A 22,096-nucleotide genomic window follows, 5' to 3' on the forward strand; every position below is an offset into this window, starting at 1 on the left:
TTGTTGTGGCCACAATTAGGATGAGAGATAGTGTTGAGTATCGCGCTGATGGCCTTCTCGCTACCGTCAGCAGCCGGCCCTAGATATGCTAAAACTCTCTTCGCAGTAGCGTATATTTGGGGCATCAAGGCCACCTGGGAATTACGCTCGTCGCTGTTCTCTTGATTGATGCAAAGAGAATCAACCCACATAGGCCGGAAGCTTCCACTCACCAGTCGAATACTGCGAAGGGCATCTTCGCAGTTTCGAGTGATGGGGATGATATCCCAGTAGGGTCCAATAAACATCTGTCTTCGTCTCACAGAGTCACCAGTTAAGTCGGCCCAAGTGTAAGAGAGGGCCTCGTACTTTGCGTCTTTCGAACCCAGCTGGATATTTCGAAAGTTTGCGTGGAGAAGGCTCTCGTTATCTCCCAAGTCCAATTCCAAAATTCGGATCTCTGAGCCTCTAGTTTTCGAAATCGGGTAGTTTTTAAGAGGCTGATATATATAATCAGCCGATATCAGTCGTCTTCGCTTCTGAGTCGGCTCCTCGGTCGATGAACACTGTTTTGGGGTAGTGTCCGGTCTTTTTAAAACGCTTCTTGGCCCCCACGAGCCTTCCTCCCCTTTGAGAGAAAAATGACTGGTAGAGATTAAGCTGTCAACTGAGCTGGAGGCAACCTCGCGATGTGAATCATGGTAATCGACGCAGTGTGGCCACCGAAGATTGTATGCAGAACCCTTTGTGTGGAGAGGAGCTTGTGGTATCTCCAAAGATGCACCGAACTGGACATCGTCAATCGACGCTACAGCGTAACAGAATTGACAACAAGGAAGACCGCCGCAGACCACGACATCGGGCCGCCTGCAACCTCGTTCATGCCATCTAGACATGGAGTGTCTCGATCTGTCAAGTCCTTTTGCAAGGGGCGCAAAACAGAATGGTAACATGGGCCCAGTGAGCACGGAAGAAGCAACATCTGGCGGGCCCTGTGAAGTTTGCTTCTTTATAGAGGAAACAAGTATTTCTAATGAAATCAGCCTCGGAGCCTGATCTGTAGTGCGAAATAGTCCATGTCGGATGAGACATACGTAGTCCTGCAGTCAATGTGGCTGCGCCACATGCAAACATGCAACCTCGTGATATGGTCACCGCATTCGCTTCCTATTCGCCGCATCGTCCTTAGGCTACATATATTACGAATCTTTCGGTCAGCAAACCAAGCGATTATCAGACAGCAGATGGTAGGTCGGTAAGCCTGCATGACACACCGAAACCTTAGCCCGTTCGTACAGCCTCAACATTGAATGAGCAGTGAAAGACAAACGTCCAAGGTTACTAATGGGGGGGGGGGGGGGGGGGGGCGGTTGAGACCTGGTGCTACTTCAAGATCCTCCTTGCGATGCTTTGCGTACTCGTGAAAGGAAAGCTGGACATTAGTACTCAGACGCATGTTCTTCGGTGGATGTTGACTTTGGCTGGTGTGGCAATGGTGGTGGTTTGCCCTACGTTTCCGATAGGCAGATTAATGAATAACGATGACCAATGACCTTTCATATTCCTTCCATACTCTTAACTGTCTAGATCCTGCGGAAACAATTACGTAATATATTCAGCTATCTCAACCTTCTGATCACTTATGCATGAAAGCGTCTAATAGCACGAGCAGTCTGGTTACCCTTGGAACCCTCAGTATCAAGAACAGCAACGCTAAGATCAGGCAGGCTAAAAGTGAAGACACCATCGGCATTGGCAACAACAGTCGTAGTGTTGCTAGCGACAGTAGTCTCACCACCGTTGAGGGGGTCGTTGTGCGCAAACGGGTCGCCGCTGGGGTTCGTCAGAACAGTCAAAGGAGGCAGTAGTACCAGCAGTGACACCCTCAAACGCGAGGTTGATATCAACATCAGCGCTGTCTGTGGTGTTGTACACGGCACCCTTCCAGATCAAGCTGCCCTTAGCCTCGTTCTTGCCAGCGACCCAGTAAGCAGGGCCGAAGTCGCCGACGGTGGGAAGGGTGTGCGACAGCGGGTGTGCGGCAAAGAGCTCCCAGACGAACCAGCTGGTCGAGCGCGTAGTCAGCGCCGAGTCAGCGGCGAACTGGACGATGGTGACAGCCCATTGCCAGCGGTTCATGTTGCGGAGGACGGGAGCGTAGAAAGTTCCTGGGATGCGGTCGGCATTGCGCTCGTAGCCGATGAGGGAGACAGCCTCGCCGACGGTGCCGATCCACCAGGGGAAGGGCATCAGGTCGCCGTCCCAGCCGGTCCCGCCGTTGGGGTGCGTGGCAGCGACCTCGCCGACAATGTGGCCAATGTCGTTATCGAAGCGGTCAAACTCGTCGACAAGGGCGTCAGGGGTGCGGTAAGGGTGGTAATCACCGATGCCGGGAGCGGGGATCTCGAAACCGTCACCGTCGGTGGTGGCGCCGGAGGAAATGACGGTGATGTCGGGGTACTTGGCCTTGATAGCCTCCATGAACATGGGGAAGCGGTACTCCTTGTACGAGGTCCAGCCCCCAGGATATCCGGCGAGCCAGTCCTCGTTGCCAATCTCGACGTACTCGAGCGTGAAAGGCTCCGGGTGGCCGAGCTCGGCGCGGCGGGCACCCCACTTGGAGTCGACGGGTCCGCGAATGAACTCGATCTGGTCAAGGGCGTCGTCGATGAAGGGCTGGAGGTCTTCCTTTGCGGTCACGTCGCCGTTGAGGGCTAGGCCGGCCCAGACGCCGATGACGACGTCCAGACCCATGTCCAAGGCCCATTCGAGATACTCGACGAGACCGAGGCCGTGGGTTTGCTGGTAGCCCCAGACACCCTGGAAACCGGGGCGGTTCTTGAGGGGGCCAAGAGTATCCTTCCAGTCCCAGTAGGTGCCGTTGTTCAAACCCTCCAGCATGTTGCCACCGGGGAAGCGAAGCAAGCTCTGTCTACCAGTCAAAGGTGTGTTCTTGTTGTAACTTGAAGGGATCGGGGAAATTTCTTACGGGGTGAAGTCCGGCCAGAGCCTCGGCGATATCAACGCGAAGACCGTTCTTGCGGCCCTTGTAGGTGGGAGGGAAGAGACTGATCAAGTTGAAGTCCAGCGAGCCGTCGGCAGCGCCCTAAACGTGAGTCGTCAGTATATGTGGCTCAGCTTGGAGTTATACGGGAGGTCCATACCGCAGGATCAAAGGTAATGGCAAACGTGTTGTTGCTGTTGAGAGCATCCTTCTCAGGAGTGAGCTCAACCTCATGCTCAACCCACTCGTCGGCTGAGGCCTTGGACTCAATCTCGACAGAGCCAAACACGTCCTCGTTGAGGGCGGACTTGAGGCTAGCAGTAAAGACACCGTCATACGAGCCCTTGACCCAGAAAGAGCCAGTGTACTTCTGCACCTTGACGTCCATGCCCCAGTAGCCATCATTCTCGAGACCGATGACGCCGGAGCCATTGCCCCCAGCGACGTTGACGGAGACGGGGAGGGCGCTGGAGAGGGGCTCGGTGAGGTTCTTGAGGGTGAGCTTGGCGCCGTTGATGGCGTGCCAGGCGTCGAGGGAGACGGGGAATCTGGGGCTGAATTGGAAGGCTCGGTTGCGGATCAGCTCGGCGTAGATGCCACCGTCACCAGAGTTGTTGATGTCCTTGAGATTGCAGACGTTAGGTGAAAGACTTTCGGGCAACAAGTGGCATAGGGGCACAAACCTCGTGGAGGAATCCATACTGGTGACCACTGGTGGCATTGCCACCGGACGCCTTAATGGAGACATCGACAGCAGCAGCCGAAACGGCATAAGTTGCGGCCAGAATGGCTGACTTGAGCGACACCATGTTTGCTTCCCTATTGCTTGAGATTGAGGTTGCAATGACGCGAGGGTGTCAAACAAAAGAAACCGTCAATTCCGCCACGAAGGGACATCCTCTTTATAAAGAACCCCAAGCTCCACGGATACATGACGAGCTGATCCCCACGGGACTCAATGGACCGGGGAAAATGTTGCCATACTTGCGTAGCATCGCATGCGAACCGGGTGGAGGAAGAACATGTGCTCATTTCGCCCGGATAGACAGGGCCATTGGGAAAGATCGTCTCGCAATGGACCGGTGTTCCTGATGTGCCTGACCACCCCGCATTCTGCTCAGATAAGGTGGTACCCGGCGTGAACGTCTCTTCGCCCAGACGGCAGAACCCACATCGTGAGCGTCGCTTGTCGGTGGCTTCAGGACCGAGGACGAGTGGTCTTGGCAAGACTTTTGCCCCGCGGAGTCTACGGATACCAGGGGGGCTTCTTTGCTTCGGCTCGGTTGATATTTCGCGTCTTCATCTGCGAGCACTGAAAGAGCAAGGGTCTAAGGCCCAGAGCAGAAGCAACAGCAGCTTGGATTGGGCGTTTGCGCGCAAGTTGTGAAGAGTACCGTTACATCGGCCGCGCACCGGTTGATGTCTGAAGCTTCGCGCGCAAATGCGAAAGTAGGACAACGTTATTTAACCCCCCTTGCAAGCTTCCCCTCCTCCGCTCCTGTGGGGAAGGAAATACCTGGAGGGCAAGGAGGAGAACAGGGAGGCCAGGGCAGAACTTTTGGCTTCTTGAGATGAAAAGAATGAGGGGAAGTTGGAGAAAGAGGGAGCGGTCCGCGGCCTCGTCTGGGATATCCCCCGGATCCACCCTCGTCATCTACCGGTTTCCGAGCGTGGCGATAGCGTCCTCTCATTCGAGCGCATCAACAACAATATCGGGGCTCCCTTTTTTACCGCCAAAGAGAGTGTGCCTGCCCCATGTGTGCGAGCACCTCGTGCCTGACGCTAAATGAGAACATGGCATGCATCATGACTTGATCATGGTGTCTTCGGGGTTTGTGATCTTCTGAAGCCGATGGGGCAACAAGTCATCGACAGTTTAGAAGTCATCAAGTCCTCCCCATTACCTTAGCCTTACATCCAACACCCCGCAGTAAAGCCTGGGCTCTTGGGATCGGGTTGGACCGCTTCGATGCAAGATGCAGCATCATCTCTGGGCATTCGCCTGGTAGCTGATCTGCCGTGACTTGCCACGAGCCTCCACGTGCGTGAAAGCGCAGGTAGGTTTTTCATTCCTTCGCTCTCATCGTGTGAACATTCGCTTGTCTGACCTCTTTGGCCATCTCTGCTTCCTCCTCCATTCTCAACTCCGCCTTCAAACGTCTTTCGCATATGATGAGACCGGGTTTTAGCTGACAGCAAAGGAGCTTACCTTAATTAGCAGCTTTGAGCGAAGCCAGATACACGCGGTTGCTAGCATGACCCGCTTGCGCAGGAACATGGAGAATCGCAGTGGGTCAACCAACAGGATACGTCCAAGCTTAGTCCCAGTGGACAACAACTCAAGGTCCTCATCAAGCACAGCCGAGAATCTCATCGTGTACATTGATGGAGGCCGGTTGCCGAAAGGTTATCCACGAAGTACAATAGCGAAGTGAAGCCAATCGTTACCAACATGAGACTATGTGTTCAGTTGCTATTACAATAAGAGGATGTTTTCTCCGGCACCAGTGCGTCATCGACGATATGCTATGCTCGGTTTCGGCAAGAAGAGGTGTTACACATCCCAAAGTTTGTCTATGTCCACTTCAGAGATCCTCTCACGAGGTTCGCGCAAGTGCTCCTCGTACGTGAGTACAGGACCCATGCATTTTCGATAAGCTTCCAAGTCCACGACCGACCATACACTCGAAATCTTCCCATCCTCGAGCTGATATATAACAAACTCCTCGAAGAAGACGCCTTCGCCATTAGGCTTCGCGCCTCCCCATTCCTTGACGGGAGTTCCCGTAAACTCGATTCTCGCCGCGATCTGCTGCGTCTCTTCGACCGCGATGACGGGGTAGGCACAGAATTCGAGGCCCTCAATGGCTTCTTGGCTCTCGCTGATCAGAGGTATGTACTCGGCGATCGAGAGCTTGCGACCATTATGCGAAAGCTCCGGCTGGCAGAATTGGTCAAAGTCCCGTTCCATTGTCTTTTCATTGATACAGTCAATGTATCTGTTGTAGAATTCCTTCAGCTTCCCCGCCGTCATAGGGGCCACTGCCGAGGCTTTTGGTGGAGGTAGCGAAGCAGGGACCGTTGAGTACTGGCGATTGGACAATGCGTCCACGTCCCGTAACGACCGCCAACCGCTAACACCGTCATCCCGTATGAAACTAGAAAGGACGATTTCCTGGAACTCAAAGACTTCGTCGGAGTCCTTCAGCGTCGTTCTGTTGATGAGACGGGCGAAGAAGTCGTTGTCGTTACCGAGCAGAAGCATATCGATCTTCACCAAATTGGTGCTGTTTGGTCCAAAGGGTTGATTGAGGCGCCTTACGAAGTTTGGTTGCCAGTCACCTCTTGAGCCAAGAGGCCTTTCTGCCGTGTCGATGAGCCATCCTAAACCGGTCAAGTCTCTGCCCTCGTTGCATATTGCGATTACATTACGGAAAGTTTTCTCGCGCATCTCCTTTTCCGTCAGCCATGGCTCGTAATACTCCATTTCTGAACAAAGGCATGGGAAGCTGAAAATTGTGCGTTGGTATTGTGTTGAGGAGCAGTTGGTTCTTAGTTCATGAGATCGACAACACGCCCTTTGACAGACATGGTGATTACCTAAGGAGCGGTTTTCTTACTTGAATGCGGGGTTGATGCCGAAAGTGACGGAAAGCACTTCCGTCGGCGGCGCTCGGATGAGTGTCGCCATCAGCCCGGGGAAAGCTCTTGATTACCCCTTCAACTATTCCTTGACAGCCGGCTCTTGTCTTACCACTTCAGATTCTTGCCACGGCTTCGCGGTGGAAAAGTCATATGGCCCATTTCACGGTTTCTCAGGTGTGGGATGGTTTGCTACAGACGATTAACGACAGGGTGAACATGCGTCATAGATTGGAAACGAAATCCTGGTATTCTAGGAGATAAGGCATGCAATGATAAAGGGTATACGCAAAGACAGTTATCTCCCATCATCATCATCATCCGTCATCAAGATTAAGAACCCTCAGTTCCCTCAATGTGAGTATACCAAGTCCACAACGCAGTCGCAACCGTAACAATCTCCCACCTCTCTCCCAGTATCCCCGTCAACCCCGACCCAGCAAACGAGAACTTCAGCCCCTTTGTCAAACTCTTGTAATTCGTGGCCAGAATAGCAACAATCTCATGCCCATCGCTCGTGTATCCGGCCTCTCTCTCCCGCCTGCTTCCCCCAGCGCCCTCAGCAACTTCATTTAACCTAACCAACTTCCACCCATACGTCCCCCCGTGAGCAAGCTCGGAGACCTCTCCGCCCCGACTGCCCCTCCACTGAAACCTCTCCGTCCTAGCCTCCGTCCCCGTCTCTTTTCCCCCGACAGTCATCGAAAACACCCGCGCGGAACTCTGATCCAAGCCCCACGGGACCCCGGTAATCTCCGTCTCAAACCCGCTCGTCTCGCCGCGTTCTTCCCGGGGCGGGATTACGATCGTCGCAGGCGTCTGAGCCTTTGCGGCCCACCACTTGCCGATCGTCGCGAGCATGGGGTGCTTGTCCGTAGGCCCATCGTGGAGGATGATTTCTCGTCTCTTGGTGCGCCAGCCCGCGTGCGGCGAGGCGGCGAAGAGTCTCTCCTCGTTGGAAGGGCCGAGGATGAAGGTTCGCGTGAAGGCCCATTGGAAGTAGCAGTTTATCGTGGGCGGGAACTTGTGTGTCGCGGCTGTGAGAGTTGTGCAGGATGAGGGCCCGGCTTCTGCGTTGAGGTTGTCTGATAGGTTGCCATATTCTGGTAGGTTATCTTGGGCGGCGCTCGGCACGGCTTCGTCATACGATGGAGGAGGTGCTCCTAGATCAGTGTCGGCTGTCGAGGAGTACACTGGTTCCTTTTGCTTTTCTGAAGGGTAGGACATTGTTTGATCTGGAAGTTTGAAATGAGTTGTCAAATGGGGCACCCAGCAGGTCCATCAACGTGCAAACCAGAATGTCTTTGTAGTCCCATTCTCATCGTAGGCAACGAGCAAGGTGTGCAGGAACTGGGATTCCAAAGTCCCAATTAGCGGATCCTCTACTCAATTGCATCACCAACCGTGGCTGTGGACATAAGAGACCTATCACGATCATCATCGACAGCTCCGTAAGCGGCGCTTGTCACTGCTAAGCCACAAATATACTGTCCCTTTACGGCAAGGGAGCCCACCGAAGCTGACAGCTGGGGTCCACGCGGCATGGGCAGCGCCGAAGAACCGGGTCGGGTCTGCCGATAATAAAGCGGGGCCGATAATTGTAGAACTCCGAGAAGGTTATACTACGCCTAGATGTATCGCGTAGGATGGTGATATCCATAGAACCGGCCACTTTTCGTCGAGAACCCGGTCGTGGCCGATTTCAGTCACATTTTGTTGCAGCCTGACATGCAATCATCAATTAGATGCAGGGTATTGGCTTGGCAGCTGAGCCGTGCCGCCGATTTGCGCCCCCTGGTCTTTGAACAGTTTCGAGGCCCCGAAAATACCTCGAACACCATCCAGAGCCTGACGGATAGCCTGGTGATCTAGTCGTGGTTCTTACTCAGAACATCCCGGTCGACAGCTCAAACATCCAGGACATGGCTTTGGAAGTTGACTACCTGTAGTGCCCATCGATAAACCTACTTCAAGGAACTGAGTAATTGGATTGACGGAGTTCCCTTGTCCACAATCTACTTTGGACATGAGCTGCCCACATTCCGCCCACACAATGAAGATCTCCCGCGCCGCTCCAAGCCCAGCATCCAGGCACAGACTCACAGTCGCATCCAACTCGGCCTAATCTTGTCCTGCGTGTGTGCCATTCAACTGGTTCTCATTGGAGTTCTGAACGAATGACCTTTCCCCAGAGAGGCCCTAGACACCCCGGCTCGTCTACAACACACGCGCGATGCACCCTTTTGGCTCTAGTCCAGGCACAAGAACATGACGCTAAAAGCTGACCAGCGTGGCAGCGCGGCCAAACCCCCCAACGAACGCGCCGCCATTCCCTCTTTGACCATCTCTCAGCCCTTACAGTTTAATTGCACATGTCCACGCCGCGTCCTAAGCTTCCTTTCATCACCCTTTCACCACGTTTTCGCACGATCCTGCAAAGTCGCAAAGAGTCGAACGCCACCCCCGGATTGGCTACATTGTGATCTCTCAGCTGCTTCAAGCCCAATTTCGACCGGGGGAAGAGCTGAGAAGCTTAGAAAGTTGTCAAGACTCAAACGGCGTGTTTGATTGTTCGAAAAGTGGTGCCAGGGTCGCGTTGAACGACGCCACGAAATGGTCTGCCAGCAAAAGGGCCCGCGATCCTATTGCCATGCTGCATTGCGACCCTGTCCCGTTGCTTCAACCCAGGGGTCCAGGCCCGCGTCGCCCACTCGATGCGGGATGCGGAATCGCGAATTGGGAAGGTTGAAAGGAGGAAGAAGATTTAGCTAGTTACCCTTGAAAATGACATCTGCATCCTGTTCCACGCTTGGAGGTTTCTGTCAGACCTTCTTTTGTTTCTCTCATCTATTGATCCCTTGATTTCACAAACATTCCCGTCCTGGTAACGACGATTGTGTGTTTCGTTTGCCAGTTGTGCCGGGCATGCAGCAGATGTTAATAACCGCGCCGCCATCGCCTCTTCTCGAAGTAATCATCCTTCAGTGTTTCAATCTCTAATTTTCTACTTGAGAACTCCGGACTTCAGTTCCTCCCAAGCAAGTACGCGAGCCGTTCCCGACGATGAGGCCATCTACAAACGCCCTGTGGGCTACCGTCGTATTAGTGGTATCAGGCATATCCACAGTCGCAGCCCAGAGTCTAGAGGAAGTACTCGGCAAGCAAGCGAATCTGACAACGTTCCGCGAACTGGTCAAGGTAAGAAGAAGAAAAGAAAACAGCGACTCTTGGCTACGCGCTCAGATCTCCAACGCACCTTCATCCGCGGGTCCAGGTCCGAGACATGTGTCTCTTGCGCATTGCATGCGCAACAAGCAATCAACGATCGGACCTCGGTGCCTTGGCGAACTTGCGATGTAGACTCTAGACTGGGTTGAACCTCATCCACATTCAGTGCAATTACAGCTGACGGCTCTCGCTATAGAACCATGCAGACATCTTCTCGAAGTTGCCCAAATCCGGCGTCACGGTAAGGTTCACCCTATTTTCGCATTTATGTCCCATTTTCAGGCCAGTCAAGAAAAAGACATTTGATGCGATCCATCCGTCTGGAACATTGCACTTCAGCAACAGTCCAACGCATAGACGTCAAAAAGCCCTGACTGTAATGCGGAACGTAGTTACTGACCATGTTACCAACGCTTAGATCCTCGCCCCCAGCGACGCAGCATACCTCAAAGGCCAAGGCTGGGACTCAAACAAGGACGCCATCGCCATCGCCCTCCAATACGGCATCCTCGATTCCAAAGTCGCCTTTGACGCCTTCTCCCCAGGCGACTCGAGCATCCTCTCCACCCTCCTCACCGATGTGCGCTACTCCAACGTGACGGGCGGCCAAACCGTCCTCGTCACAAAACAGCCCAACAACGATGTAGTCATCACATCGGGCGTCGCATCCCGCACTACGGTCCTCGAGACCGACGTCCCCTTTGACGGCGGGCTGGTCCAGATCATCGACAGCCTCATGGTCACGCCCGCGCGGCTCGAAACCACCGCGCGCGACGCCTATCAGGATCTGACGGCGTTTCTCGGCGCGCTGTACACGGCGGACCTCGTCGCCGACTTCGCCGAGACGCCTAATGTCACCATTTTCGCGCCGCGGAACGCTGCCTTCCAGCAGGTTGCGGGAACGCTCTCGGGTATGACCAAAGAGGCGCTGCGCCGCGTGTTGCAGTACCACTTGGTACCCTCACGGGTAGTGCAGGCGTCTTCCCTAAAGAACGGGACCGAGTTCGCGACCGCTGCTGCTGGCAATAAGAGTTTGGACATCACGTTATTCAACAACGACATCTTTGTCAACTCGGCGCGTCTCATTCAGACAAATATCCTGATTGCCAACGGCGTAGTGCAGATGATTGACGCGGTTCTCAACATCGACGCACCTAACGCTGCCCCGAACGTGACGGCCGTTTCGCAGTCGCCAGTCTTCACGGTCACAGGGACGGTGGAGACGGGAACCACGGCTCCCACGCCGTTCGCCTCTGCTCTACCTTGTACGGCGAGCTGTCCCGTATCCGGCGGCGGAAGCGGCGGCGGGGCCGGAGGAACGGCGACGGGCGGAGTAGCGTCACCGAGCTCCAGCACCGGAGGCGTCGCCGCGGCGCGGTGCACTGGTCCAGGCCTAGTAGGCGTTGCCGCTGCGGGGGCTGGATTGAGTTTGGCCATGGGGGTATTGGGAATGGAGGCCTTGGGTGTCATCGTCTGAGGCGGATTGGCTAAGGGAACAGTCAGGCATGATGGACGCATTGCATGGATGGACAGGGAAGGGATAAGGTAAGGCCGACGTCAAAACGGACGGTAAGATAGTTCGGGCGAGGGGGGGCAGGAGAAGGAGGAGCAGAGAGAAAGAGAGGAGTTTACTCGTGTGTTTTACCGTCTGCGGAAAAGACGGCTGGGGCGGTGTTTGGACTTTGGGACTCTGGGCAGAGTGGCGGATGCTGAGATACCCGTGCTTGATTTGAGTGAGGGAGCGAGCGGTTGAGCGGCTCGCCAAGCTCGTTTGCTCAATACTGGGCTTTTTACCTTTCTCACTAACGAGTTATTTGTCGTTCTCGTACCTAGAGATGAGATATCGAATTGGCTTTTTATTATCCGCATTCCACGGTTTCCGTAACACCGCGGGGTTAGTTATAGGATTTGCGTGAAAAAAGTGAAGCTTCGATCGACAAACATCCCGCTTGGCATAGTTGATCGGTTCCCCGGTCGCTACCTTATCATACGATGCACCTAGAGTTTCGCCAGTTTACCCTTTTTAACGAAGCTTCGGTTGGGGTGTGAGGGGGCTTGTTGATCAACGAAAAAGGAGTCAAGTGAATAAGGCTTCTTCCGCTGTGGCGGGGTAGAAGCGTTCCAGACGAAGCGGAAAATGGTAAAACCATCGTGACCAGATTTGGACACAAGGGACATGGCCTTTCATCGCGTGCAGTGTGTAAGAAACTGCCCGCCTCAGCTTGACTTAGAGCTCTTACCCGTGCGCGTCGCTAAGGCTTCTTCACAGGCTTCTGCGCAGAAGAAATGAGTCCATAGTGCAAGTGGGTAGACGATGGACCGGACGGGCTATTTCAAATGAGGTCTGGCCGTGGGGGATGGTCCCCTGACTCTGTTTTAATCCACGGAGCAAAGGTGAGTTTAAAGGTGTTTAGGGCTGTTTACTGGTTTGGAGGACCCGTGGGGTTCGACCCGAGCTAGCGCCGGGCGTCACCGAGACAGATGGGTCTTGGTCCATGGTCCAGGAGAGAAGCACGCGAGTCGGGTTCCTTGCCTGTATGCAACACAAGATCTGGCTCTGCCCAGAGTCAGTGGTTTGGTGGGTGGTGTGGTGGTGGGGGTTGAGCGTGACTGGCGCGGAATGTGTTTCCTCCGGCGGGATCTGCTACAGCAGGGTAGGGCTGCCAAGAATATCGCCAAGGGTGAGGCGACGAGAAGCTTCACGGGCGGCTGGGGATGGAAGCGGCCGGGCTGATACGGATGTGATGTGAGTATCTCAGGACAGGGACAATGAGGCTCTGGCGGGATGAAGGAGGGTGGGATGAGGGGGGAAGAGTACGGGAAGAATGGAAGAGACGGAGGAAAGGCACGGAAAAGAGGCCACAGCACAAAACACAGTTGATCTGCTCAGTCTTTAAGCCTCCGACGCCCAGCCCGGTAGATAGCCGGCGCGAGTATCACTCGTCGATATCTTGTATCGTGTGTGTTGTCGAGGATGGCCTGTCTTGGAACTTCAGACAGAGACTGATTTCTCCCGATTTGCACCGAAACATCAACCCAACCAACCGCCAAGCAACAGAACGGGGGCCCTTTTCTTACCCTCTGAATAGTCGCCGCACTCTGCCTGTCTAGCCTCGGGAGGGGCCTGCCCTAAGCCTCTTTTGTATTTACCTTGGTGCACAGATCTGGCCTATTCCCAAGTAGTAAGAGGGTCGTAGAGGGGGGTGCCCTTGCATGATGTCCGAGTTTAAATCTTGCAGCGTCGGGACCCCCCAGGATGCGCGGATGCTTATCTGAAGATGTGAGGGTTGTCGTGTTTCATGATGGCTTCATGATTTGGGAGCACAAACTTGGGACGTGTGTGGGCATGGGGGGTAACAGCGCACCGCAAGAGACACAGAACGCCCGCCGCCAAGGGAATAACGAGAGCGAATGAGCGGGACCCGGCCTATTTCGCGAGTTACCTTTCGACCACGGAAACTGGTCCAGAAGGCAAAGGAGGGAAGAGGACAATGCAACTCTTAAAACCCCATATGCTCGTCGATCCCGCCGGCCGTGGTTGTTCTTGAGACTCTTTTCTCAGGCTTCGGCGAATTGCTTCCAGCCCCATTATTTCCCTTCCTTTCAGTGCCCGTCTCGGTCTCGAGACTTTGAGCTGGCCTCGCCGATAGCTGTGCTATCTGTTTGTTTTCTATTCTTTGAAGAGGTGTGACAAGTTCGAAGTAGACGAGGAAGGTCGTACAGAGAAGAGAAAGGGAAACAAAAGAGACCTCGCAAGCCGACGATCAAGATGAGATTCACTTGGTGGACATTGGCCTCGGCCGCCGTTGTGTTGGCGGCGCCGGCTCCCCAGGCCCCGGGACAAACGCCAACTCCCACGAGCAGCGGAACGCCGACAACGCCCAGCGCCCCCAATGGAACGGTTCCTAGCGGCAATGCCCAGGCATGTGCTCAGATTCAGCCTAAGGTTCAACAATTCCTTATGGCGAGCCCGAAAGGTACGTTACGGGAAGAGCATGCTATGTTAGGGGAGGAAGACAGCAACTATTACAGCGGGGAACGCGAGAGATTCCCCAAGATCCTCTGTGAAAGCGTCGGACGTCATGGTGTAAAGCAAACATAATATCAAATCCGCTAACAAAGCCTACCCCAACCAACAGCAACCCCTCAAGTCCCGGCTCAATTGGCCTTTGACTGCCTCCAGACAGTGCCGAATAAGAAGGGTCCAGCCAAGGATCTCATCAAGAGTTTGAAGGCTTACGTCCAATGGCAGTCGACGCTGTCATGGCTCAAGAACCCGCCGGCGTCGTACATGCTCCCTCCTACCGATATCGAGGGCGGCCTGGACGAGATTGAGAAGAAGGCAGAGGCCGGCTCGTACAAGAGCGAATACGAGTTCCAGCTTGCCGTTTTCCAGCTGATTGCTTCGGCTCACGACGGTCACTTTGCCTTCCGCGGTGATGTGTTCAAGGGCTTCAGCTTCCGCAACAATCTCGCTGCTGATATTGTGTCGGTCTCGCGTGATGGTGTCGAGGTGCCCAAGTTGTACCATCTTGGTGAGTCCCAAGGTTACCTCTTCAGTTCCTATGATCAGGCACTGATATTCCTCAACAGCGCAGCTTGATGGAAACTCCACTGCTCCCGCCATCGTCAGAATCAACGGCAGAGATGCCGCCACCATGATCGCAGACCTGAACCTCAAGTTCAGCGGTTACCAGGACCCCGACTCGCAATGGAACGCCAACTTCAAGTCGTACGCCTCAAAGGAGAGTTTCATCGTTGTCGCCGCCTCTCTCGCCTTCCAAGGTCCCAAGGTGACAATCACATACGACAATGGCGAAGAGCGCTCCGAGGACAGCTTCGCCCTCATCCGCACCGGCGCAAATTTCACTGGCGTCAACAGCGGCGAGGACTACTACAACAAGTTCTGCAACCCCGACACGCCCGCTAAGCCCCAGCCGTCGCAGCCTGGTATGAAGCCTAACCAGACGATGCCGACCCCGCCGAAGACTTCGGGTCCGCCGCCGCCTCCCAAGCCGACAATCGAGGGATATCCCTTCCCGATTGTCCGTGATAGCGGTGCCAACACCACGTCTGGCTACTTCCTCAACGGAACGGGATACGAAGATGTTGCCGTGCTTTCTGTTTCGTCTTTCGCTCCTCCCGACTCCATTGACGCTACGGAGTACTTGACCAACTTCCAAAGCACCGTCGCCACGTTCTTGAAGAAGAGTAAGGATGCCGGGAAGAAGCGTCTCGTTATTGATGTCGCTGCCAACGGTGGTGGTTTCGTCGTTGCCGGTTACGAGCTCTTCGCTCAGGTTTGTCACACTATACCACCGCCATGTTTTCCATGCTAACCTTCATAATAGCTGTTCCCTGAGGTCAACCGCTTCCAGGCCAACAACTTGCGTCTGTCTGAAGGTCTCACCACTCTCGCTCGTCTCTCCGCCGCCATCCCTGCCAACTTCACGCCTACCACGCCCGAGGAAAAGGATGCCCTTGAAGCTCTGGGTGGCAGTTCTATCGTCAGCAACCTGCTTCCTGGAGGCGTCTACACACCCGATGAAGCCGCCTTCACAACCGTTGATCAGATCTTGGCACCGGTCTCGCTCAATGGTGACACCTTCACTGCGTACCAGCAGGCACCACTCAACCAGACCGACCCCACCTTCAATCTCACCGGCGTCGGTAGCAAAGCCAATCCGCCCCCTCGCGTCTTCGACCCTGAGAACGTGGTCCTTTTCACCGATGGTACCTGCGGTTCAACCTGCACGATCTTCTCCTACCTCATGATCCTCCAAATGGGCATCAAGACCACCGTCATCGGCGGCCGTCCCCAAGCCGGCATTATGCAGTCCATCGCTGGTGTCGAAGGCGCCCAGGTCTTCGCCTTCAACGACATGACCACCGACGCCAAGGCCATCATCGCCCTCACCCCCAAGGACAAGAAGGAAGAGATCATGAACGGCGAGCTCGGCGAGTTGGCAAAGGGCTACGCTATCAAGCGCGCAACTACGCCCAAGAGCGCCGGTGCCATCAACGCAAAGAACGCTTACAGCATGTCCGACGCCCGGACGCCGCTACAGTTCCTCTGGGAGCCGGCCAACTGCCGCATCTTCTACAGCCGCGAGATGCTCTTCAAGCCCGAGAACGCGTGGAAGCGCGTCGTCGACGCCACGTGGAGCAACCCAACGCAGTTCTGCGTTGCGGGCTCCCAGGTGCCTGTCACGAAGAATGCTACAATGGATCCCCTGTTCAGACAGAGCCAGAACAACACCGGCTTGCCTGGTGCTGGCAAGAGCGCCGCTGCTGAGGGTATCTCTGGTGCTGGACTCAGGCTCGCGGTTCTCATCGCGACATTCACGGTGGCGATTTTGGCCTTGTAGAGTTCTTGACGTTTTCTTTCTTATTTCAATCATCGAATGATGATGGCACTCGAATGGCTTAGAGAGACCTGACAACAGGGCCGTTTCAACGGCTGAGCTCCGCTCCCTCGGTTCTATGACACTTCCATGACAGAGAGTTTGGGGACCATTGTCTTGGACCACAGCAACGGGAATATCCGACATGATGTCGGTAACCGCATGTTCGGCACCAGGATCCCTGAACTGTCGTAGAGTTGAGACGAGAGGGGGAAAAGGTAGAGCCTGCCTCTATAAGCGCTGGGCTTTCCTGCTTTCAGAAATGGGTTGGTAAAGTCTATTTGGAGTTTAGTTGGGCAGCGGCGCATGGATTGGCCACATAGACTCACATCTTCCGGGATTGGAGGGGGATGATGGCATCAGGGTTGTCACACAGAAGGAAAATCTTCTTTTTAGTCAACAGCTATCTCGTCTTGTCTTAAGTGAACGACTGGTGCAGTCCAACGTTGAATACTTAGTCTTAGTCCCGTATAATAGCCATCAAACGTACAAACTTCCAAATGTTGCCAGAGAACTATCGATGAGTCCTAAGCCACCAGAGCTTTTAAAATACGGACACCCGAAACTAGGATAAGGCTGCTAACGATCGGTGCATATTTCTAGTCAGGAATTCCCTCAAACCAGATTGTCAAATGTCAGATCACTAGGATATGGATCACGGCACAACATGCCGGGGAAACAACTGTCGGATCTACACGGTATGTTCGGCCAACGGCGATCGGCTCATAAAGTGGTGATGTGCAGTTGCCGCCAAACTTTCCACGGAGTCCGGGACTCGGACTCTTTCCAGAAATCGGGGCAAGGTTTCTTCCCCCAAAACCTTCAAGAGAGACGAAGCACGTGTTGCAGGTCACACCAGGTCTATATTCCGTGGAAGCTTTCTGGCCATGAGACCTTGACGTTTCATCACATGCATCTTGTACCTGATAGGCTACGGGTTTTTGCTTATTATCAAGCTTAAGTAACCACGATTGGACTCTGAATTTGTCATGAATTCGGGTATTGAGCCATGTCAACAGCAGTCGTCAGGGTTCCTGGTCACGCTTTTCCGTCTGTATAAGCCATAGCCGACCGATCCTTCAGCCTCACTCTGGTCTTGCGGGCGATATGGCTCGTCCTAATCAGACGGTATTTATCAGGCTCGTTGTGTTTACTCATATCCAATTTAACATTACATTCGGAACATTATGTTGAGCCATTGCAGATCATCAAACCCAAAACTCATTTAGAGAAAGGAAGACAAAAGAAAACGCCTCGATCAACCGTTTACCCTTAATCACTCCTTCCAACGATCTAGCTCACAAAGAAGACGTAAACGCAGCAAGACCCAAAGCCCACGCACATCCGTACATCAGGAAGCGGACCTTGTGCAGCCGGTCCCACTTCTCAATCAGCCAGCCGACCTTTTTCCTGTCCAGTTCCGATAGGGCCACCTTGTCGTCCAGGGCGATGAGGCTGTTGTTGGTGGGCATGATGACGATGAGAGTATACGGCAGGATACAGATGCTGCAGAGCGCCGACATGACGGCGAGCCTGCGGGATACGGGCGATTCTCCCAGTGCGAAGGCGGCCAGGTGAAGCGTCGCTGTCACGCCGGTGCCGCCGATGATGTATCTCTGGCGCAAGGCGTCAGTACTTATCAGGGATCTCATCACGGCAGACATTTCTCTCATTTATGCGAGATGGTCGCTGATGATGAGGCAGGGGTTCACTCACAGACGCTTCGTCGAAGAATAGCCTCCATACTTTGATCTTCTGCTTTGAGCTCAAAGTGCACGCGCCAAGCTGATCCCTGATGATGGGAAGAGGCCCAGTGAGAGACAGCCCGATATTCCCAAAGAAAAGTGATGATGTGACGAGAAGTCCGGTGCCGAGGGCGTACGTCGCTGGCGATGCCTTGCCGAAAGCTGCGAGATAAGCTGATACGGACATCTTGTTTCCGTATCGGACAGTGGTCTAGTATGCAATAGGCTCGCTTTCTCGAGTTCGATATCCCGGGGAAGCTCTGCTTGAGTCGTGTTCGCTCGCCGATGGGATGTTGTTTGTTGTTTGAGTGCACAGACTGTGAGATCATTACGAGTTGAAGTCGAAGGGAGGCTCTGTGATTGTAATCATTCTTCTCCTCTCCTTCCTCGGATTCCCCCCCTTGGGAGCCGGTAGCTCAATCCCTTGGGGGCGGGAATGGCGCTTATCCCGACGTGGGCTAGACGCTGACGGTGTCTTGCAGCCTCAACACAAGTTTAGGCGCACCGCCTAGACGGGCTGGACCTTCTCACTAACTGCGTAGGGTCTTAGTCGTGCGCCACATGGCTCTAGTATGCCAGCTTGGACCATGAGCGTTGATGAGAAGATTGTCCAAGATGTCCGTAGTGAACGTTTCAGATCAAATAAAATGGCCTTCAAAGACGTGAGCCTTGACTGAAGTGATGAGTCCCGGGCTGTTAAGCTTCAAGACCGCATGCTTGGCATCGTGGCTCGTCGACGAGGCGACGTTGCCTACAGGCTCATGAAATCCATCTTTCAGATTAATAGATGCTTCAAGCATTTATCTACTTTACTCACCTACAGACTCGGCCCGTATGCTTAGGCAGCTGTGGACTACCCTACATATTTTCAAGGCCCAAAAGACCGACCAGAGTCTTGATACTCGAATCGAGACCCGATATCGAAGATGTGAGCTTCCCAGACTTGTAAGACTTCCTACCTTGGAATCCATGATTTTTGCTCAGCATTCTTCTATATATATCAGCAGGCGACTGTAGCACCATTCGCCGAATCGCAAGAGGAAGCAGAAGCTAGCATGAGAAAGCCTAGGGGCGCAAGGAAGTATCAGACCTCGAGAGACTCAAAACCTGATGATAGAGAAGAAAAGACGCAGCTCTATGTTTTGCCCATATGTACTACAGACTCGGTCTAATTGTATTACAAAATAATAAGGCCATACATCCTCAGAGCTGATTACTACTTTCGCCTGATTTCGTCAGCATGTCCTCAGAGATTCGGTTTACGGCGAAGGCGCTCTAAACCCTTTCCCTCAATCCTGGTGGTTCGAGGTTCTGTCATCTAGGTAGTCCAGTTCTCGCAACGGTATGCTCTCCTCGTTGCCGATCTTTTTATACCCCTCTTTCCGCGCCCTAGCCCACTTCAAAGAGCGTTTAATCCCAAGAACCATGCACACCAACAACCCAATGAAGGCGATGCCAGAAATCCAGGCTCTCCATCCCCGAAAACAGCATGGATACAGCGACATGAATATTCCAACTCCCCACTGCAAAAGATTCTTTCTTTCAGGGTGGTCAGGAAAGAGTCCCTTCCTTACAAGCTGCTTCGTAGTCGGACCCGTCGGGCCGGAGACGTAACGCTTCAGACCAAAGTAGGGTACGATCTTCTGACGTGGGTGGTCGTCGGGGTATTGAAAGTCTCCCCATATCCCGGAATAGTACAAGAAGGATGTGAGGTTGGTGGAAGCTTCTATGCCGGGAGGGAAAATGCTCGTCAGCCGCGATGTTTCGGGCTCGAATTTGTAGTAATATGCTGAGGACACGGGATCCCATATTTGACCTGCGTCACAGTAGTCTAGCAAGACCGAGTCGTGAACATGATCGCTGGTCGAATGCTGTTAATTACACATTATCCACGGGACAGTATAGCGCACTCACCCGGGAGATGCCCAGTTTGCGTGAGAACCCCATGCGCTGTAAACGATGGGCTAAGACAACATTAGCTGCGTGGTCGAAGTCGGTCAAAGAATCAGGGGCATTCAATACCCGGCCATTTTCCACGGATAAACCCTTATCATCCCAACTGTAGGCAGAGCCTGAAGAGTGTTGACTATAGTAGATACCGGTAGGTTTCCCGTGGTGAAATCGAATCATATTGTGCTCCCTGACCAACGAAAGGTCAGTAAACACAATCTCGTTGATACGGATCTCAACCCGAAGCTGACCAGTCACCAACATGATCACCAAAGTGCATCCCATGCTCTGTGTCTTCTATCAATCCATTCATAGGTGGTAGAACTTGTGTGATGTTTGCTCCTTGATCGTACGAGTAGAAGTAGAAGTAAAAGGCATCCAGATCTCCTGAGCCCCTGTCGACTGTGATGACAACACAAGAGGTGGCATTTGGGAGCTTCCCCGACTCGTCTGGCGTCTCTCCAAAGAGCCAAGTGGGAAGGCTGGTGATGTCGCCGTTCGCAGTCAGCGAAACTGGACCGTTGTTCCAATAATCGTTCAGCATTGCCAAATTGTCGAGATCAAGTTGTGGCAGTCCCCTTATGGGCTCCATATGCACCATCGGCGTAGTATGGCGGACATGTTCGAGTATATCTGCTGGGCGAAATGGGTCGTCTGAGTGTAGCCATATCAGTGGCGCTAGTATGAGAGCAGATCAGTAATATTTTGCCAAATTTGATCTGTGGAAATCTTTCGAGGCAAGCGAGGGTAGTTGAGATGTTCTCCTACCATGATGAATCACATAATCTGGCACTGCTTTTCCGACATCGCGAGATATGAACGAGAAGCCATGCGCATTGGTACCCTCTGGGATGGATGTTGCAGTGGAAATGAAAACACCTGATAGTAAAGCCAAGATATTGCGCCAGCGACATGCAAAAAACCATGGGCGGGCCATGCCTACGGCAGACCTTATGCGACTTGGGGTACTGGCCGCACAGAGCTTCCGAGTCGACCTTGGACGTGGAAAGAATGTTCGGGTGTGTACTGACAGCGTGGAGCACTCGATCGTCGCTCAACAGCTTCCGTAGCAGTATAATGAGATACTGCAGAGGAAACTTTGTGAATCCAGGTTGAGGCACTGCTTCCATCTGAGAGAAAACAAAGACCAGATGGTCGAGTTTTCCGAAAATTCTTCGGCCCGCAGGGGCAGATCACTGGTTTGGCAGCCTGATGCTGTGTAACCGCACGCATGAAGATATTGATTAGGACCTGCCCGAAAAGCGAAGCGTTCGATACCGCCCTCCCTCCGTCTTGAGAAGCGCCCATTGAAGCACCGTGAACAATGCTCAGCTGCATGCTACCGGGCAGTGAGTGATTGGTTCAAGTAGTCAAGCGTTTTGGTGTTGGACAGTTGGTTCGAGTCTGTACAACACTTGGCAGGCCTGGTGCGCGCATCGGCGACGCAGCTTATTGGTCAGGATGGCTCATCTCAGTGACAGAGATTTGTTCACGCTCTGTTCATTTCTGGCCGTTGTTGAAGTAAAGCGCGGTTCCTTATTAGGGAAAATAAGTACCTTTGAGAAAAAAAGAAGAGGATGAGGTCCAGTGGATGGTCACGTGTATAGTGGCGTGAAACGAGACCAATGCGCCGCGACGAGAAACGAAGTGTATTCCTTTGTTGGAGATGTCTGCTGGATGCAGTCGCATCCACCTCACACCGGTTTCCCAGTCCAGAGCATGATTGGTAGCCTGCTTCTCACACCCACCTAAACAGCCATGTAGCGACCAAGCCTCGGTGTGTTTTGAGTGGCTCCCTGTTGTCGTCCTTCATCTTCTATTGACTTGGCGGGAAGATGTGACCGCACAGTTCCATCTTACATGTCTGCGATTTGACAGCCAAGCGGTGCCACAGCAGATAATATTCCTCAGCCGCTTCGTTGTCCTACACATCCTCATTGGCACCTTTCGGCCCTCCTTTCTTTGGAGCGAGACCGTGGGTAACATTCAAATACTGTGACACACAACCAAAGCTTTCGCCGCCATCACTGTTCCGCTTATCCGGCACAGTTCTTGGTATTGAACAGCCTCGTTCTAGCGGTTGTTGCACTGAAGATTACTCGGTTTTAGAGACGGGCTTCGATGGATGTCCTCCATGTTGCGCT

The 22,096-nt window shown here is 53.6% G+C and overlaps 6 protein-coding genes across 6 annotated transcripts; 2 read left to right on the plus strand and 4 right to left on the minus strand.

The window, feature by feature from the left end:
- Nucleotides 1-1,619: 1,619 nt before the first annotated feature.
- N0V96_004327 (uncharacterized protein) lies at nucleotides 1,620-3,792 on the minus strand (the record flags this gene model as incomplete). The annotated part of the gene is made up of 5 exons (XM_065757086.1): nucleotides 1,620-1,812; nucleotides 1,871-2,907; nucleotides 2,969-3,085; nucleotides 3,144-3,605; nucleotides 3,667-3,792. The coding sequence occupies 5 exons, from the start codon at nucleotides 3,790-3,792 to the stop codon at nucleotides 1,620-1,622; spliced, it is 1,935 nt and encodes a 644-aa protein (XP_065614299.1).
- Nucleotides 3,793-5,537: 1,745 nt separating this feature from the next.
- Nucleotides 5,538-6,574, minus strand: N0V96_004328 (uncharacterized protein; the record flags this gene model as incomplete). The annotated part of the gene is made up of 2 exons (XM_065757087.1): nucleotides 5,538-6,464; nucleotides 6,569-6,574. 2 exons carry the CDS (start codon nucleotides 6,572-6,574, stop codon nucleotides 5,538-5,540), a joined length of 933 nt encoding a protein of 310 aa, XP_065614300.1.
- A 384-nt stretch (nucleotides 6,575-6,958) lies between these two features.
- N0V96_004329 (uncharacterized protein) lies at nucleotides 6,959-7,852 on the minus strand (the record flags this gene model as incomplete). The annotated part of the gene is made up of 1 exon (XM_053188394.1): nucleotides 6,959-7,852. One exon carries the CDS (start codon nucleotides 7,850-7,852, stop codon nucleotides 6,959-6,961), a length of 894 nt encoding a protein of 297 aa, XP_053054356.1.
- Nucleotides 7,853-9,688: 1,836 nt separating this feature from the next.
- Nucleotides 9,689-11,330, plus strand: N0V96_004330 (uncharacterized protein; the record flags this gene model as incomplete). The annotated part of the gene is made up of 3 exons (XM_053188395.1): nucleotides 9,689-9,823; nucleotides 10,050-10,094; nucleotides 10,272-11,330. The coding sequence occupies 3 exons, from the start codon at nucleotides 9,689-9,691 to the stop codon at nucleotides 11,328-11,330; spliced, it is 1,239 nt and encodes a 412-aa protein (XP_053054357.1).
- A 2,292-nt stretch (nucleotides 11,331-13,622) lies between these two features.
- Nucleotides 13,623-16,221, plus strand: N0V96_004331 (uncharacterized protein; the record flags this gene model as incomplete). Its single annotated transcript, XM_053188396.2, has 4 exons — nucleotides 13,623-13,830; nucleotides 13,993-14,388; nucleotides 14,447-15,153; nucleotides 15,205-16,221. The coding sequence occupies 4 exons, from the start codon at nucleotides 13,623-13,625 to the stop codon at nucleotides 16,219-16,221; spliced, it is 2,328 nt and encodes a 775-aa protein (XP_053054358.2).
- A 1,334-nt stretch (nucleotides 16,222-17,555) lies between these two features.
- On the minus strand, nucleotides 17,556-17,930 carry N0V96_004332 (uncharacterized protein; the record flags this gene model as incomplete). Its single annotated transcript, XM_053188397.2, has 1 exon — nucleotides 17,556-17,930. The coding sequence occupies one exon, from the start codon at nucleotides 17,928-17,930 to the stop codon at nucleotides 17,556-17,558; it is 375 nt and encodes a 124-aa protein (XP_053054359.2).
- Nucleotides 17,931-22,096: the final 4,166 nt, after the last annotated feature.

This window comes from Colletotrichum fioriniae (genome assembly GCF_027942845.1).
Source record: "Colletotrichum fioriniae strain IMI 355084 chromosome Unknown scaffold_4, whole genome shotgun sequence".
In the NCBI taxonomy this organism is placed as follows: Eukaryota; Fungi; Ascomycota; class Sordariomycetes; order Glomerellales; family Glomerellaceae; genus Colletotrichum; species Colletotrichum fioriniae.